This window comes from Sebastes fasciatus, chromosome 6, assembly GCF_043250625.1.
Source record: "Sebastes fasciatus isolate fSebFas1 chromosome 6, fSebFas1.pri, whole genome shotgun sequence".
Taxonomy (NCBI): Eukaryota; Metazoa; Chordata; class Actinopteri; order Perciformes; family Sebastidae; genus Sebastes; species Sebastes fasciatus.
In genome coordinates, this window is record NC_133800.1 from 37433969 (window position 1) to 37451760 (window position 17792).

Genomic DNA, 17792 nt, shown 5'->3' on the forward strand with positions numbered 1-17792 from the left:
CACGTGTGTTTTGTTTTTTAACAGAAACTTTTACAACCAAGAAGTGAACTTCTAAACTTCATCACAGAAATAAATGCATGTTGTGATTAAAGAGAAACTAAACTCTAGTTTAGAGGCTCTGGAGGCATTGCTTCAATTTCCAGGGTCGAGACCATAGAGGTAGAATATTATATACTAATACTATATACTATTATACTAATACTTACTTACTATACTTATATACTAATATACTCTTATTTTATTTTTATAGTAGAGCTACTTCAGCCAAATCTCTGAGGTTTAGTTACTCTTTAAATGTTGGAGTGAACCAGTCGGGATAGTTAACCAGTGACTTAAAGGTCACCTATTATGCAAAATGCACTTTTCCATGTCTTTTAAACATCAATATCTGTCCCCAGTGTGTCTACAGGCCACCATAGTATCATAAAAGACCATCCTCTCTCTTTTTCTCCTCCTCCGTTTGTCCGGAAATGGGTGCAGAAAAAAAATTCGCTTTTTTCCTTGTATTCTGACGTCATTAGAGAATGCAAGTCACGTGAGGGTTTCCTGGTCGAACCAGAGAGAACCTTCAGTAGCTGACCCCGCCCCACAGCGCGTCACTGTCTCTCCTCCTCAACCGAACTTGAGCAAAGTAGCTCCTACAGTTAGTCTGCAAGAACCAGCAGAACAGGCTTCATGTACTCCCATCATCTAAATATAACATGTTCTTTCACAAAGGCTTTATGTAATTACACTGTTTAAACAGATGATATTTATATATTATATATATTTGATGTCATGCATGTAGCAGAGTACAGGTAGTAAATAGTGACTTGTAAGCAACACAACACATTTCTGTTTCACAGTCAAACTTTATTTGAGTTGACAGATGACAATATTAATTATTCACAGCATTTGTAATCATCTCACCTGTTAGTTAGTTATGTTAACATGGTACAGGAGAAAGTCTTCAGCTCTGGTAAACTATGGTAAGCTAAGCTCCGGTGGTCTGTAGTCATGGTAACACAGAGACAGCTACTACTGTAAATAATATACCATTACTCTGATCTTCCATACATTTATCTTTTAGCAGAAATAATGAACTGACTACTGTTTCACATCTTCTATTTTCCACCCTGATGGTCGCTGTGTTTACACACCGTGTCATAGCGGTAGCATGTAGCTAACCCGTTAGCATGTAGCTACATGCTAACGGGTTAGCTACATGCTACCGGGTTAGCTCTGTATCTCCATGTAAACAGAGCCATCTGCTCTCAGCTGTCTGCTCTCCTCTGGGATGATTCTGTCGGTCATTTCTCACAGATGGATCTGTAAAGACAGACGTAAAACAGAGTGTATGTTTACGGTTTACAGAGTTGATGCATGAGGTAAACACTGAGCTAACTAACAGAGCTATAAATAGTATTATTTACCTGAGAGAAACCGTCAGGAAAACCTGGAATCTGGACCGCAGATGTTCATCATGTGTCGCCGATTTCTGATCAGATTCCTCCGGTAACGTGCGCTGGGTGAAGTTTCTGGTTTATAAACTTTAAAGTGGTTTATAAACTTTATTCTAGCTGCTCTCTCTCTCTCTCTCTGTCTCTCTCTCTCTCTCTCTCTCTCTCTCTCTCTCTGTCTTTCTCTCTCTCTCTCTCTCTCTAGAGAGAGAGAGGGTGACGCTGTTGTTGAGGACGTTTGATTGACAGAAAACGCTGACCAATCAGAGCAGAGTGGGAGGAGACAGAGGCTACAGACACAGAAATCAGCACTTTTGGAAATGGGCTGAAACAGAGGTTATAGAGACATGCTGGAATGCATGATCTGATTGTTTTTTTGAAAAAAAAACTTCAGAGACATGGTTTGGAGGTGTCTGAGACCTATAATAACTAGTTTAAATGGAGTATAATATGTGACCTTTAATGAAGCATCCTGGTTCACTGTTTAATCATTTCCATTAACAGTAGCACAGGAGTGTTGTCTGTATTTAGTTCCATTATAGTTCTATACAGTATAATGTAGAAACACAACCTGATCCTCTCCTCTCCTCTGTGATGGATTCTAATAGTGTGAGTATGTGAGGTGTCCAGCAGAGGGAGCTCTCTATCTGCTCATTTTAAACAACAAAGATTAACTAGTTTTACTAAATGAAACATTTAACAGTTAAAATCTGGTTCAGCTTCTGTATGGAGGACAGAAGCTGCCAAAATTAAAATTACATGAATAAATAAATATGTCATTAAATAAATGAATGTTGTTAAATGTAGCAAAAGTAATGTAAAAAATAAATGTAGCTATTAATTAGTAAATTAATAAAATGTGACATGACTTGATATTTCTGTTTTAATTTCCTTCTTTATTTATTCATCTTTGTATCAATTCTCTTATTGATTTACTCTGTTTAATTATCCCTTTTATTTATTTATGTATTTATTTTTTTAATACTTTTTTGCATTTATTCATTTATTGATTTTTGCATTTATTTATTTTATATTTATTTTTAACTGCATTTATTTCTGCATGATTTTCTCTGCATTTCACCCCTTATTTATTTCTGTACTCATTTCTATATGCATTTCTGCCTCATTATGCAAATGAGGGAGCTGTCATTCAACATGTCATCATAGGGTCAGAGTGCATAGATGATAAATGCAAAAATATATAGAAAAAATAAAAATTAAACAAATTTATAAATTAATAAAAATAAATACAGAAATAAGAGGGAACATTAAACAGAAGAGTAAATTAAAACAGAAATATCAATTTGTCACATTTTATCAATTAATTAATGGCTACATTTATTTTGAATATTTTTGTTACATTTCGTGACATATTAATTTATTTATTAAGTATTTTCTTTATTTATTAATTTATTTATTATTAGTTGATTAGACCTTTATCTCAGGTTAAAGGTGGGAGCTCCTCCAGACTGTTTAAGGAGGAGTTAGTCCCGCCCCCGTTAGAGGAGAGGGAAGCAGCTGTCAATCAAACACACCTAAGAGGAGCTCCAATCAGATGAAGCGATTCAATCCACCTGAGCGGTTTCATTTAGACGTGACAGTGATGGAGGTTTGTTACCAGGTTGGAGAAATCCATGTATATAATATACAATATTTATAATAATTGGTTGCATTCTTCCAGTCTTTAAGCTAGGCTAGGCTAACATCTTTGGTTGCATCCTGCCAGTCTTTATGCTAGGCTAGGCTAACATCTTTGGTTGCGTCCTGCCAGTCTTTATGCTAGGCTAGGCTAACATCTTTGGTTGCGTCCTGCCAGTCTTTATGCTAGGCTAGGCTAATATCTTTGGTTGCGTCCTGCCAGTCTTTGAGCTAGGCTAGGCTAACATCTTCGGTTGCATCCTGCCAGTCTTTATGCTAGGCTAGGCTAACATCTTTGGTTGCATCCTGCCAGTCTTTATGCTAGGCTAGGCTAACATCTTTGGTTGCATTCTGCCAGTCTTTATGCTAGGCTATGCTAACATCTTCGGTTGCATCCTGCCAGTCTTCATGCTAGGCTAGGCTAACATCTTTGGTTGCATCCTGCCAGTCTTTATGCTAGGCTATGCTAACATCTTCGGTTGCATCCTGCCAGCCTTTATGCTAGGCTAGGCTAACATCTTCGGTTGCATCCTGCCAGCCTTTATGCTAGGCTAGGCTAACATCTTCGGTTGCATCCTGCCAGTCTTTAAGCTAGGCTAGGCTAACATCTTTGGTTGCATCCTGCCAGTCTTTAAGCTAGGCTAGGCTAACATCTTTGGTTGCGTCCTGCCAGTCTTTATGCTAGGCTAGGCTAACATCTTTGGTTGCATCCTGCCAGTCTTTAAGCTAGGCTAGGTTAACATCTTAGGTTGCGTCCTGCCAGTCTTTATGCTAGGCTAGGCTAACATCTTTGGTTGCGTCCTGCCAGTCTTTAAGCTAGGCTAGGCTAACATCTTTGGTTGCATCCTGCCAGTCTTTAAGCTAGGCTAGGTTAACATCTTTGGTTGCATCCTGCCAGTCTTTAAGCTAGGCTAGGCTAACATCTTTGGTTGCGTCCTGCCAGTCTTTGAGCTAGGCTAGGCTAACATCTTCGGTTGCATCCTGCCAGTCTTTATGCTAGGCTAGGCTAACATCTTTGGTTGCGTCCTGCCAGTCTTTATGCTAGGCTAGGCTAACATCTTTGGTTGCGTCCTGCCAGTCTTTATGCTAGGCTAGGCTAACATCTTTGGTTGCGTCCTGCCAGTCTTTGAGCTAGGCTAGGCTAACATCTTCGGTTGCATCCTGCCAGTCTTTATGCTAGGCTAGGCTAACATCTTTGGTTGCGTCCTGCCAGTCTTTATGCTAGGCTAGGCTAACATCTTTGGTTGCATCCTGCCAGTCTTTAAGCTAGGCTAGGTTAACATCTTAGGTTGCGTCCTGCCAGTCTTTATGCTAGGCTAGGCTAACATCTTTGGTTGCATCCTGCCAGTCTTTAAGCTAGGCTAGGCTAACATCTTTGGTTGCGTCCTGCCAGTCTTTATGCTAGGCTAGGCTAACATCTTTGGTTGCATCCTGCCAGTCTTTAAGCTAGGCTAGGTTAACATCTTAGGTTGCGTCCTGCCAGTCTTTATGCTAGGCTAGGCTAACATCTTTGGTTGCGTCCTGCCAGTCTTTAAGCTAGGCTAGGCTAACATCTTTGGTTGCATCCTGCCAGTCTTTAAGCTAGGCTAGGTTAACATCTTTGGTTGCATCCTGCCAGTCTTTAAGCTAGGCTAGGCTAACATCTTTGGTTGCGTCCTGCCAGTCTTTGAGCTAGGCTAGGCTAACATCTTCGGTTGCATCCTGCCAGTCTTTATGCTAGGCTAGGCTAACATCTTTGGTTGCGTCCTGCCAGTCTTTATGCTAGGCTAGGCTAACATCTTTGGTTGCGTCCTGCCAGTCTTTATGCTAGGCTAGGCTAACATCTTTGGTTGCGTCCTGCCAGTCTTTGAGCTAGGCTAGGCTAACATCTTCGGTTGCATCCTGCCAGTCTTTATGCTAGGCTAGGCTAACATCTTTGGTTGCGTCCTGCCAGTCTTTATGCTAGGCTAGGCTAACATCTTTGGTTGCATCCTGCCAGTCTTTAAGCTAGGCTAGGTTAACATCTTAGGTTGCGTCCTGCCAGTCTTTATGCTAGGCTAGGCTAACATCTTTGGTTGCGTCCTGCCAGTCTTTAAGCTAGGCTAGGCTAACATCTTTGGTTGCATCCTGCCAGTCTTTAAGCTAGGCTAGGCTAACATCTTTGGTTGCATCCTGCCAGTCTTTATGCTAGGCTAGGCTAACATCTTTGGTTGCATCCTGCCAGTCTTTAAGCAGACCGTTCTGTGTGCGTCTGTCTTTAAGCTAGGCTAGGCTAACATCTTTGGTTGCATCCTGCCAGTCTTTAAGCTAGGCTAGGCTAACATCTTTGGTTGCATCCTGCCAGTCTTTAAGCTAGGCTAGGCTAACATCTTTGGTTGCGTCCTGCCAGTCTTTATGCTAGGCTAGGCTAACATCTTTGGTTGCATCCTGCCAGTCTTTAAGCTAGGCTAGGTTAACATCTTAGGTTGCGTCCTGCCAGTCTTTATGCTAGGCTAGGCTAACATCTTTGGTTGCGTCCTGCCAGTCTTTAAGCTAGGCTAGGCTAACATCTTTGGTTGCATCCTGCCAGTCTTTAAGCTAGGCTAGGTTAACATCTTTGGTTGCATCCTGCCAGTCTTTAAGCTAGGCTAGGCTAACATCTTTGGTTGCGTCCTGCCAGTCTTTGAGCTAGGCTAGGCTAACATCTTCGGTTGCATCCTGCCAGTCTTTATGCTAGGCTAGGCTAACATCTTTGGTTGCGTCCTGCCAGTCTTTATGCTAGGCTAGGCTAACATCTTTGGTTGCGTCCTGCCAGTCTTTATGCTAGGCTAGGCTAACATCTTTGGTTGCGTCCTGCCAGTCTTTATGCTAGGCTAGGCTAACATCTTTGGTTGCGTCCTGCCAGTCTTTATGCTAGGCTAGGCTAATATCTTTGGTTGCGTCCTGCCAGTCTTTGAGCTAGGCTAGGCTAACATCTTCGGTTGCATCCTGCCAGTCTTTATGCTAGGCTAGGCTAACATCTTTGGTTGCATCCTGCCAGTCTTTATGCTAGGCTAGGCTAACATCTTTGGTTGCATCCTGCCAGTCTTTATGCTAGGCTATGCTAACATCTTCGGTTGCATCCTGCCAGTCTTCATGCTAGGCTAGGCTAACATCTTTGGTTGCATCCTGCCAGTCTTTATGCTAGGCTATGCTAACATCTTCGGTTGCATCCTGCCAGCCTTTATGCTAGGCTAGGCTAACATCTTCGGCTGCATCCTGCCAGCCTTTATGCTAGGCTAGGCTAACATCTTCGGTTGCATCCTGCCAGTCTTTAAGCTAGGCTAGGCTAACATCTTTGGTTGCATCCTGCCAGTCTTTAAGCTAGGCTAGGCTAACATCTTTGGTTGCGTCCTGCCAGTCTTTATGCTAGGCTAGGCTAACATCTTTGGTTGCATCCTGCCAGTCTTTAAGCTAGGCTAGGTTAACATCTTAGGTTGCGTCCTGCCAGTCTTTATGCTAGGCTAGGCTAACATCTTTGGTTGCGTCCTGCCAGTCTTTAAGCTAGGCTAACATCTTTGGTTGCATCCTGCCAGTCTTTAAGCTAGGCTAGGTTAACATCTTTGGTTGCATCCTGCCAGTCTTTAAGCTAGGCTAGGCTAACATCTTTGGTTGCGTCCTGCCAGTCTTTGAGCTAGGCTAGGCTAACATCTTCGGTTGCATCCTGCCAGTCTTTATGCTAGGCTAGGCTAACATCTTTGGTTGCGTCCTGCCAGTCTTTATGCTAGGCTAGGCTAACATCTTTGGTTGCGTCCTGCCAGTCTTTATGCTAGGCTAGGCTAACATCTTTGGTTGCGTCCTGCCAGTCTTTGAGCTAGGCTAGGCTAACATCTTCGGTTGCATCCTGCCAGTCTTTATGCTAGGCTAGGCTAACATCTTTGGTTGCGTCCTGCCAGTCTTTATGCTAGGCTAGGCTAACATCTTTGGTTGCATCCTGCCAGTCTTTAAGCTAGGCTAGGTTAACATCTTAGGTTGCGTCCTGCCAGTCTTTATGCTAGGCTAGGCTAACATCTTTGGTTGCGTCCTGCCAGTCTTTAAGCTAGGCTAGGCTAACATCTTTGGTTGCATCCTGCCAGTCTTTAAGCTAGGCTAGGTTAACATCTTTGGTTGCATCCTGCCAGTCTTTAAGCTAGGCTAGGCTAACATCTTTGGTTGCGTCCTGCCAGTCTTTGAGCTAGGCTAGGCTAACATCTTCGGTTGCATCCTGCCAGTCTTTATGCTAGGCTAGGCTAACATCTTTGGTTGCGTCCTGCCAGTCTTTATGCTAGGCTAGGCTAACATCTTTGGTTGCGTCCTGCCAGTCTTTATGCTAGGCTAGGCTAACATCTTTGGTTGCGTCCTGCCAGTCTTTGAGCTAGGCTAGGCTAACATCTTCGGTTGCGTCCTGCCAGTCTTTATGCTAGGCTAGGCTAACATCTTTGGTTGCGTCCTGCCAGTCTTTATGCTAGGCTAGGCTAACATCTTTGGTTGCATCCTGCCAGTCTTTAAGCTAGGCTAGGTTAACATCTTAGGTTGCGTCCTGCCAGTCTTTATGCTAGGCTAGGCTAACATCTTTGGTTGCGTCCTGCCAGTCTTTAAGCTAGGCTAGGCTAACATCTTTGGTTGCATCCTGCCAGTCTTTAAGCTAGGCTAGGCTAACATCTTTGGTTGCATCCTGCCAGTCTTTATGCTAGGCTAGGCTAACATCTTTGGTTGCATCCTGCCAGTCTTTAAGCTAGGCTAGGCTAACATCTTTGGTTGCATCCTGCCAGTCTTTAAGCTAGGCTAGGCTAACATCTTTGGTTACATCCTGCCAGTCTTTATGCTAGGCTAGGCTAACATCTTTGGTTGCATCCTGCCAGTCTTTATGCTAGGCTAGGCTAACATCTTCGGTTGCATCCTGCCAGTCTTTATGCTAGGCTAGGCTAACATCTTCGGTTGCATCCTGCCAGTCTTCATGCAGACCGTTCTGTGTGCGTCTGTCTTTAATATGATTCAAACAGAACATCAGTCTTTATGTTAATCTACTAAAGTGACTTTTATTGACTAAAACAGCAATGACAACGTTGGTATGTGAACCAGTGAAGTGACTCCATGTGGAGAAAAAGTTCATATTAAATTAAAGTGTCTTAAAGAGTTTGTAAAGAGTCTGTCAGCAGCTCCTCTCCGCCGTCCTCCTCTTCTTCCCAGAATGCCTTGTTTTCCTCTGGCCGCGTGGCTGACACACGCCCTGGCCTTTGGCTTTCAGCGCGTCCGCCCGGCTGCCGGCGGTGCAGGACAGCCCGGCGTCGCAGTCGCAGCGGCCCAGCTTCCTCCTCCGTTTGGTGGATCCTCTGAGCAGACAGGCCTCGCCCTCCACCGGGATCCTCTGGCAGCGTTTACCGGTCAGATACCGGACGCAGCACAGACCGGCCGCGCAGTCACCGGACCGCACGCAGCTCGCCATCTCTGGAGCTGGAGGAGACACATCCACAACATCACATCATTAACATATAACGATCGTAATGTGTTCATGTTAATATTCATATTAATACATTTGTGTATGTTTTTGTATTTTGATGCTTTGGCACCAGAGATCAACCTCCAGGTCTGAGAAGTGAAGTCTTTAACCTGCATTCTGTCTACCAGCCAGCAGGGGGCGCCTCCTCTTCTTTAACCTGCATCCTGTCTACCAGCCAGCAGGGGGCGCCTCCTCTTCTTTAACCTGCATCCTGTCTACCAGCCAGCAGGGGGCGCCTCCTCTTCTTTAACCTGCATCCTGTCTACCAGCCAGCAGGGGGCGCCTCCTCTGGTTCTATAGAAGTCTCTGAGAAAATGAGCTTACTTCTCTCGATTTAAAAAACAAAACAAGATGAACCGACTAAAAAACAAGATGGCGATGGCCAAAAATCCAAGATGGCCCCATACAACACACTCCCCCTCCCTGACCTCCGACCCCTTACCACATTTATTTTGATTTAAATGTATTAATTTATGTACTTTACTTTATGTTGTTCTAATGATTTGGATTGTCTGAGTCTGTTGTCTCTGTCGTCTCGTCTCTCTCGTCTCTGTCGTCTCGTCTCTGTCGTCTCGTCTCTCTCGTCTCGTCTCTCTCGTCTCTGTCGTCTCTCTCGTCTCTGTCGTCTCTGTCGTCTCTCTCGTCTCTGTCGTCTCTGTCGTCTCTCTCGTCTCTGTCGTCTCTGTCGTCTCGTCTCTCTCGTCTCGTCTCTCTCGTCTCTGTCGTCTCTCTCGTCTCTGTCGTCTCTGTCGTCTCTCTCGTCTCTGTCGTCTCTGTCGTCTCTCTCGTCTCTGTCGTCTCTGTCGTCTCTCTCGTCTCTGTCGTCTCTCTCGTCTCTGTCGTCTCTGTCGTCTCTGTCGTCTCTCTCGTCTCTGTCGTCTCTGTCGTCTCTTCCTCTTTGAATCCAGTTGAAATTACATTTTAAGATTAAGTCTTGTCCCCCCCCCCTCTTGTTTTAAGTTGTAAGATTTTGTGTAAAAACTAGGAGACAGCTATAAAAATGAAAATACAGTGGTAAAGAATGTGATTATGATTTTATAAGTTGCTGAAACTGCAATAAAAACTAAGTTTAAAAAAAAGAAAAAAAAGATGGCGACGGACAAAAACAACAAGATGGAGACAGCCAAGAACCAAAAACCTCGGCTGTTTTCGAAACCGCATACTATACTAGTAGTACGTACTGATTTGGCCAAAATGTAGTATGTAGTATGCAGTATGCAGTATGGAGTATGCAGTATGCAGTATGCAGTATGCAGTATGCAGTATGGAGTATGCAGTATGCAGTATGCAGTATGCAGTATGCAGTATGCAGTATGCAGTATGGAGTATGCAGTATGCAGTATGCAGTATGCAGTATGGAGTATGCAGTATGGAGTATGCAGTATGCAGTATGCAGTATGGAGTATGCAGTATGCAGTATGCAGTATGCAGTATGGAGTATGCAGTATGCAGTATGCAGTATGCAGTATGGAGTATGCAGTATGCAGTATGCAGTATGCAGTATGGAGTATGCAGTATGCAGTATGCAGTATGCAGTATGGAGTATGGAGTATGCAGTATGCAGTATGCAGTATGGAGTATGCAGTATGCAGTATGCAGTATGGAGTATGCAGTATGCAGTATGCAGTATGGAGTATGCAGTATGGAGTATGCAGTATGCAGTATGCAGTATGGAGTATGCAGTATGCAGTATGCAGTATGGAGTATGCAGTATGGAGTATGCAGTATGCAGTATGCAGTATGCAGTATGGAGTATGCAGTATGCAGTATGCAGTATGGAGTATGCAGTATGCAGTATGGAGTATGCAGTATGCAGTATGGAGTATGCAGTATGCAGTATGCAGTATGGAGTATGTAGTATGTAGTATGCAGTATGCGAACAAAAGCTAAATCTCCAGTATGCCAGAAATACCCGGATGACGTACTGATTTGGAAAAATTCTCCAGTCTGCATCGGACCAGTCTATCTCGCCTACTGTATCCCACAATGCAAAGCGCCGGAACAGCACAGGCTACGGGTATAAAAACAGCAGCCAGAAGCTGCTCTTCTTTTACGTTTTCTGTAGCCATTTCAACACTAAATTCACTTCTGAACGTTTTTGAGGCGAGAAATCAACTGTGTAGATTATTAATATCGGCAGTTTTACGAAGTTAGATGGCGAATCGAACATTTGTTCCACCGTTGTCGGAGTTTAGAAGCTCCACAGAATACCGTGACAGCCAGCGAGCGCCTGCCCGGGTCGCTGCCAGCAAGCCGGGTAGTCACGCTCAGAGACCGCTATGAGCTGCTGGAGCTCTCTAGAGACCGGTCTGTAGACGAGAGGCTTTGATTTCCTTGTTGACGGATAGTTTGTTTAAATATCACAACACAGATGTCCATTATAAATTAACAGGAAACTGTGTTTATTTGCCTTTTTGGAGTTAAAAAGCTCCACAATCACCCGCGGGCGTAGCTCGCTGGAGAGCCGGCCAGTGACGCTCACAGAGCGGCTGCAGAGCAGCAGAGTGGCGAGAGAAGATGAGAGGAGAGGAAGAGGAGAGAGAAGAGGAGAGGAGAGAGAAGATGAGAGGAGAGAGAAGAGGAGAGAGAAGAGGAGAGGAGAGAGAAGATGAGAGGAGAGAGAAGAGGAGAGGAGAGAGAAGATGAGAGGAGAGAGAAGAGGAGAGAGAAGATGAGAGGAGAGAGAAGAGGAGAGAGAAGATGAGAGGAGAGGAAGAGGAGAGGAGAGAGAAGATGAGAGGAGAGAGAAGAGGAGAGGAGAGAGAAGATGAGAGGAGAGAGAAGAGGAGAGGAGAGAGAAGATGAGAGGAGAGAGAAGAGGAGAGAGAAGATGAGAGGAGAGGAAGAGGAGAGGGAAGATGAGAGGAGAGGAAGAGGAGAGAGAAGAGGAGAGGAGAGAGAAGAGGAGAGAGAAGAGGAGAGGAGAGAGAAGATGAGAGGAGAGAGAAGAGGAGAGAGAAGATGAGAGGAGAGGAAGAGGAGAGGGAAGATGAGAGGAGAGGAAGAGGAGAGAGAAGAGGAGAGGAGAGAGAAGATGAGAGAGAAGATGAGAGGAGAGGGAAGATGAGAGGAAGAGGAGAGGGAAGAGGAGAGGAGAGAGAAGAGGAGAGGAGGGAGAAGATGAGAGGAGAGGAGAGGAGGGAGGAGAGGAGAGAGAAGAGGAGAGGAGAGAGAAGAGGAGAGGAGAGGAAGAGGAGAGAGGAGAGGAGAGGAGAGAGAAGATGAGAGGAGAGGAAGAGGAGAGAGAAGAGGAGAGGAGAGGGAAGATGAGAGGAAGAGGAGAGGGAAGAGGAGAGGAGAGAGAAGAGGAGAGGAGGGAGAAGATGAGAGGAGAGGAGAGGAGGGAGGAGAGGAGAGAGAAGAGGAGAGAGAAGAGGAGAGAGGAGAGAGAGAAGAGGAGAGGGAAAGAGCAGAGGGAAAGAGCAGCTTCTGACGGGGCAGAGAGGTTCCTGATGAGGAATGTCTCTAATATCTGGAGGGAGATCAGTCCTTTTGCTGTAACTGAAAAAGCAGTTTGAGTAAAGTAAACGTTGTGGATGAATGTTTTATATTTCCCGTCTCTCCTCGTTGATGATCCTGTTTGTCGGACTTCTTTATGAGCTGTCAGAATAAATAGTTTAAACCTGCAGTATCTTATAAAGTAAACAAGCACAACATAAACAACAAAATCAAAGTTGTATTTTTTGATAATATTGTAATAGTGGTACAAGTTAGTTTTTTTGTCCTGTGCTTTAAGAGCTGGTTTGAAGGCTTAAGCCTCGTCTAGCATACTGCTAAATACATCACTTTAACTGTCACATACTGCATACTACTGAGGAACGCAGTATACAGTATGTACTGCATACTGCATACTGCGTTCATCAGTAGTATGCAGTATGCGGTTTCGAAAACAGCCCAAGTAAAAGTAAAAGTCCTGCATTCAAACCTTTACTGAAGTATGCAGTATGCAGTATAAGTATGCAGTATAAGTATAAGTATGAAGTATAAGTATGCAGTATAAGTATGCAGTATAAGTATAAGTATGAAGTATAAGTATGCAGTATAAGTATGCAGTATGCAGTATAAGTATGCAGTATAAGTATGCAGTATGCAGTATAAGTATGAAGTATAAGTATGCAGTATAAGTATGCAGTATGCAGTATAAGTATGCAGTATAAGTATGCAGTATAAGTATAAGTATGAAGTATAAGTATGCAGTATAAGTATGCAGTATGCAGTATAAGTATGCAGTATAAGTATGCAGTATGCAGTATAAGTATGAAGTATAAGTATGCAGTATGCAGTATAAGTATGCAGTATGCAGTATGCAGTATGCAGTATAAGTATGAAGTATAAGTATGCAGTATGCAGTATAAGTATGCAGTATGCAGTATGAGTATGCAGTATAAGTATTATCAGCTAAATGTAGTTAAAGTAAAAGTATTGATAGAGCAGTACAGTACTTGAGTAAATGTACTTAGTTACATTCCACCTCCGGTTCTTAAACCGTCTCATTGGAGGTTTCCTGCAGCAGTGCACTCTGGGACTCGTAGTACTCACCTTTAGTCCTGTTGAAGCCGTCGGTGTTGACGTGTCCGTCTGTCTCTCCGTCTCTCTGTCTGTCCATCTGTCTGTCCTGAGAGGACGTCCTCCTCTGAGCTCTGTTACTGCAGCCTCCTCTCTGATTGGTCGACACAGAGTCACACGGAGCGTTAGCATCACGTCATTAAACTCAACAACAGTAGTACTATCATCAACATGTACTTTAATCTATAATAATACTTCATTAACAACAGTAGTACTATCATCAACATGTACTTTATAATAATACTTCATTAAACTCTACAACAGTTTATACAAGTACAAGTTATTGTAATATTACAGTTTAATGTACTTTGTAATATCACTCTAATATTAAAGTAATACTGTAGTATTACAGTTTAATGTAATCTATAATACTACTGTATTATTACAGTATCAGTACTGTAATAATACAGTGATATTACAGTAATATAGTACTGTGAAGCCACAGCAGGTAAATAAAGTACATTAAACTGAGGAGGTAAATAAATCTCAGATCTAGTTCTTGAAACAGAAATACATAAAACACAGTAAAGTATAATTGGTTTAATCACATGCATCAATATTTCAGTAATTCCATAAGAGAATGTTTAAAACTAAATAAACTACCGATATTGCGTGTTGAACAGGAAGTGAATCTGAGACAGAAACTGAAAAGAGGCTTAGAGGTCGTTTCTCCTGCCGTCACATCAACACAACATGAAAAATAGAAAGTCTTCAAAATGAGTAAGAGGACCTTTAAACTGAAGGATTCACTCACTTCCTGTCTCTGCTCACTTGTATATTTGTGTTTAACTGGAAAATGCATTTCCTGCTGAAAATGCGTGTGAATGCTGACAGCTGAGATTAATTGCAAAGCTTTACTGAAAATGTTAAATCTCAGATGCGTCGCACGGCACCGCTGGAAACTACAAGATGAAATGTACAACTGAAGCTGAACTGCATTACCTAAAGAAGCTAAGAGCTGAAAAGCTGGAATAATTAAAAAACTGTAAAAGATATCAAAAATCCAAATGTAAGTTTAATAGTTTGAATTCTTGCAACCCGTTTAAAGTGTAAATGAAGTCTGTAGCTGAACGTTTGCGGACGCACTTCAAAGTGGAGCATGTTTAAGAGGATTTGAAGATTTTCTCCATTGAGAAAAAGAAATGTGAAAAGAGCTTAATATTTTAAAAAGTATAAATAGTTGAAACAAGTTGAATGTGAACTCTGATGAGCGCTGAATATTTAGATAGTGAAACGGTTTCTGTAGCTGAAAGTATGCAGAAGTAGTTCAAGTCCAAAAAATGTACGGAAGAAGTAGAAGAAGTAGAAGAAGCATCGCTGTGTCACAGCATTCACACAATTAAGACGAATTTAAGTGTTTTAATATATTTATATATTTTCATATTTAGTGAATCTACTATTACAAAGTGAAAAGTACATCCCGCCCCTCTGAGATAGAAGTATAAGTACACGAGTAGTACTGCAGTATTCAGCTCTTACCAGCAGCTCGGAGCTCTGAGTCTCTTTGGAGGATCTGATGGTGTTGGAGTCCAGAGCCAGACCGCAGACCAGCGACACACACAGGACGCCACGCCACATCCACATCCTCCGATCGATCGATCAATCAATCAATCAATCAGCTGTCAATCGGCGGGTCCTCCTTTAATCTGCTGATCAAACCTTTAAACTCACACTTACTCCTTTAATTCTTTCTGTTCTGGGTCTTTAAAATAATTTGACTCTTAATTTACTTTAGAATAGTGTGAGAGAATAAAAGCTGCGTTTTCTGTATACTAATATTTAATAATCAGTTAAAGAGGAGCTGCAGGTGTTTTATAATATATATATATGAAGTTCAGTCTGTGTGAGCGTCTCCTCTCCGTCTGCTTCCTCCTTCAGGTGCGTTTGTTTTATATACCTTCCCCTCCCCTCTGATCCGTCCCCGGCCCTCAGGAGTTTTTTGAAGGAGCGTTTGAAGCTCGACCGCATCAGTCGGCGGAGACTTCCTTCCTGGAAGCCCCGCGGCGGCCTCAGGTGAGGGGCAGGGACGTTTGATACGTGACACCGCAGAGACCACAGAGAGATGAAAACACACCTGGAGACGGCAGACGGCCGGATGTGTGTGAGTGTTTACAGGTGATTAAAGCTGATTAGCCTGTTTCACATGATGACACCGACACACTGATCCAATAAACACATCGTGGGTCCAGGTGTGTGTGTGTGTGTGTGTGTGTGTGTGTGTGTGTGTGTGACTGACAGGTGTACCGGCCATTCACACACAGGGCCAAAGGTCAAACCTTTAACACACCTGTCACAGAGACGACGGGAGGTTAATCAGCATCCTACGGTTTCTAACAGTCACAATCAGTTTATTTCTAATTGCTGATCAATAACTAATAACAGAGTTGATGTCCAGGTCAGATCCAGATGTTATAATTATGAGATATTCAGTCATAATCGTCCCAGCAGCAGGTTTAAATAATAAAATATGAACGCTGAGTTTCACTTTTTATGCACATTAAAGAAAACACATCATGCTTATTGAGTATAAAGTCAAAGGTTTAAAGGGAGTGTTAGTAAGAATCCTAAATGTGTTAACAGCTTCACCTGTGTCCGTTAAGTCAACTAAAGGCAGCGTCCTGTTGCTGGCGCTTGTGCTCGCTCTACATAGACATGAAGGAGCATCGCTCAACACAGTGAGGAGACACACGTCAGCTAAAAGCACAATATCACTCTATATCTCAGCTGCTTGGCAGTAATGTTAGCTGACCAGACCAAGGTCTCTCCATGAATCAATGCTGATCCTAGTGTTGGCTTTTCCCGCCTCAGCCTCCCGACCGCGGCCGGAGGGAACGGGGGAGACGATAACGTTTCTCTCTGCGGAGCCCCGTCACTTCACAAGACACGGGAAACCTCTGTTGGTCTGGAGGAGCTGCAGCAGTTATTTCTGCACAAACGTCCACTGAACATTCACTAGATATTCTCAGAGCTAAACTAACTCTACTGCAGTGTGGAGTGAGCAGCATGCACGTGAGAGGTGGAGCGAGAGAGAGAGAGAAGGAGCGTGGTGTGTGAGTGAAGGCAGGCAGAGGAGCAGAGGAGCAGAGACTCCGGTCCTGGAGACCAAAGCTACGGTCTCCTCCGCGTCCTCCGACCGCGGCCAACACTGTTTAACAGCTTCACTAGATACAACCAAGAGGTTTTGGTGCTTCACTGGAGTTTGTGTTGGAGTCTGAGTCTGAACAGCGGAGACACACGAGAGACCAGGAGACACACGAGAGACCATGAGACACACGAGAGACCATGAGACACACGAGAGACCATGAGACACACGAGAGACCATGAGACACACGAGAGACCATGAGACACACGAGAGACCAGGAGACACACGAGAGACCATGAGACACACGAGAGACCATGAGACACACGAGAGACCAGGAGACACACGAGAGACCATGAGACACACGAGAGACCATGAGACACACGAGAGACCAGGAGACACACGAGAGACCATGAGACACACGAGAGACCATGAGACACACGAGAGACCAGGAGACACACGAGAGACCAGGAGACACACGAGAGACCATGAGACACACGAGAGACCATGAGACACACGAGAGACCATGAGACACACGAGAGACCATGAGACACACGAGAGACCATGAGACACACGAGAGACCATGAGACACACGAAGAGACCACGAGAGACCATGAGACACACGAGAGACCATGAGACACACGAGAGACCAGGAGACACACGAGAGACCATGAGACACACGAGAGACCATGAGACACACGAGAGACCATGAGACACACGAGAGACCATGAGACACACGAGAGACCATGAGACACACGAGAGACCATGAGACACACGAGAGACCAGGAGACACACGAGAGACCAGGAGACACACGAGAGACCATGAGACACACGAGAGACCAGGAGACACACGAGAGACCATGAGACACACGAGAGACCATGAGACACACGAGAGACCAGGAGACACACGAGAGACCATGAGACACACGAGAGACCATGAGACACACGAGAGACCATGAGACACACGAGAGACCATGAGACACACGAGAGACCATGAGACACACGAGAGACCATGAGACACACGAGAGACCAGGAGACACACGAGAGACCATGAGACACACGAGAGACCATGAGACACACGAGAGACCATGAGACACACGAGAGACCATGAGACACACGAGAGACCATGAGACACACGAGAGACCATGAGACACACGAGAGACCAGGAGACACACGAGAGACCATGAGACACACGAGAGACCATGAGACACACGAGAGACCATGAGACACACGAGAGACCATGAGACACACGAGAGACCATGAGACACACGAGAGACCATGAGACACACGAGAGACCATGAGACACACGAGAGACCATGAGACACACGAGAGACCATGAGACACACGAGAGACCATGAGACACACGAGAGACCAGGAGACACACGAGAGACCATGAGACACACGAGAGACCATGAGACACACGAGAGACCATGAGACACACGAGAGACCAGGAGACACACGAGAGACCATGAGACACACGAGAGACCATGAGACACACGAGAGACCATGAGACACACGAGAGACCATGAGACACACGAGAGACCATGAGACACACGAGAGACCATGAGACACACGAGAGACCATGAGACACACG

General features: G+C 44.3%; 1 protein-coding gene across 1 annotated transcript; it reads right to left on the reverse strand.

The window, feature by feature from the left end:
- Nucleotides 1–8072: 8072 nt before the first annotated feature.
- Nucleotides 8073–14983, reverse strand: LOC141770231 (uncharacterized). Its single transcript, XM_074639871.1, has 3 exons — nucleotides 14599–14983; nucleotides 13093–13213; nucleotides 8073–8507 (listed from the first exon to the last, which is right to left on the reverse strand). Exons 1-3 carry the CDS (start codon nucleotides 14701–14703, stop codon nucleotides 8206–8208), a joined length of 528 nt encoding a protein of 175 aa, XP_074495972.1. The 5' UTR covers nucleotides 14704–14983; the 3' UTR covers nucleotides 8073–8205.
- Nucleotides 14984–17792: the final 2809 nt, after the last annotated feature.

Bases quoted from the DNA above. Each gene is read 5' to 3' on its own strand.
- LOC141770231 (XM_074639871.1), bottom strand. From the start codon at position 14,703: ATGTGGATGTGGCGTGGCGTCCTGTGTGTGTCGCTGGTCTGCGGTCTG. The intron at 13,214-14,598 runs GTAAGAGCTGAA...TCGACCAATCAG, and splicing joins CTCAGAGCTCCGAGCTGCTG to AGAGGAGGCTGCAGTAACAG. The intron at 8,508-13,092 runs GTGAGTACTACG...TGTCTCCTCCAG, and splicing joins CGGCTTCAACAGGACTAAAG to CTCCAGAGATGGCGAGCTGC.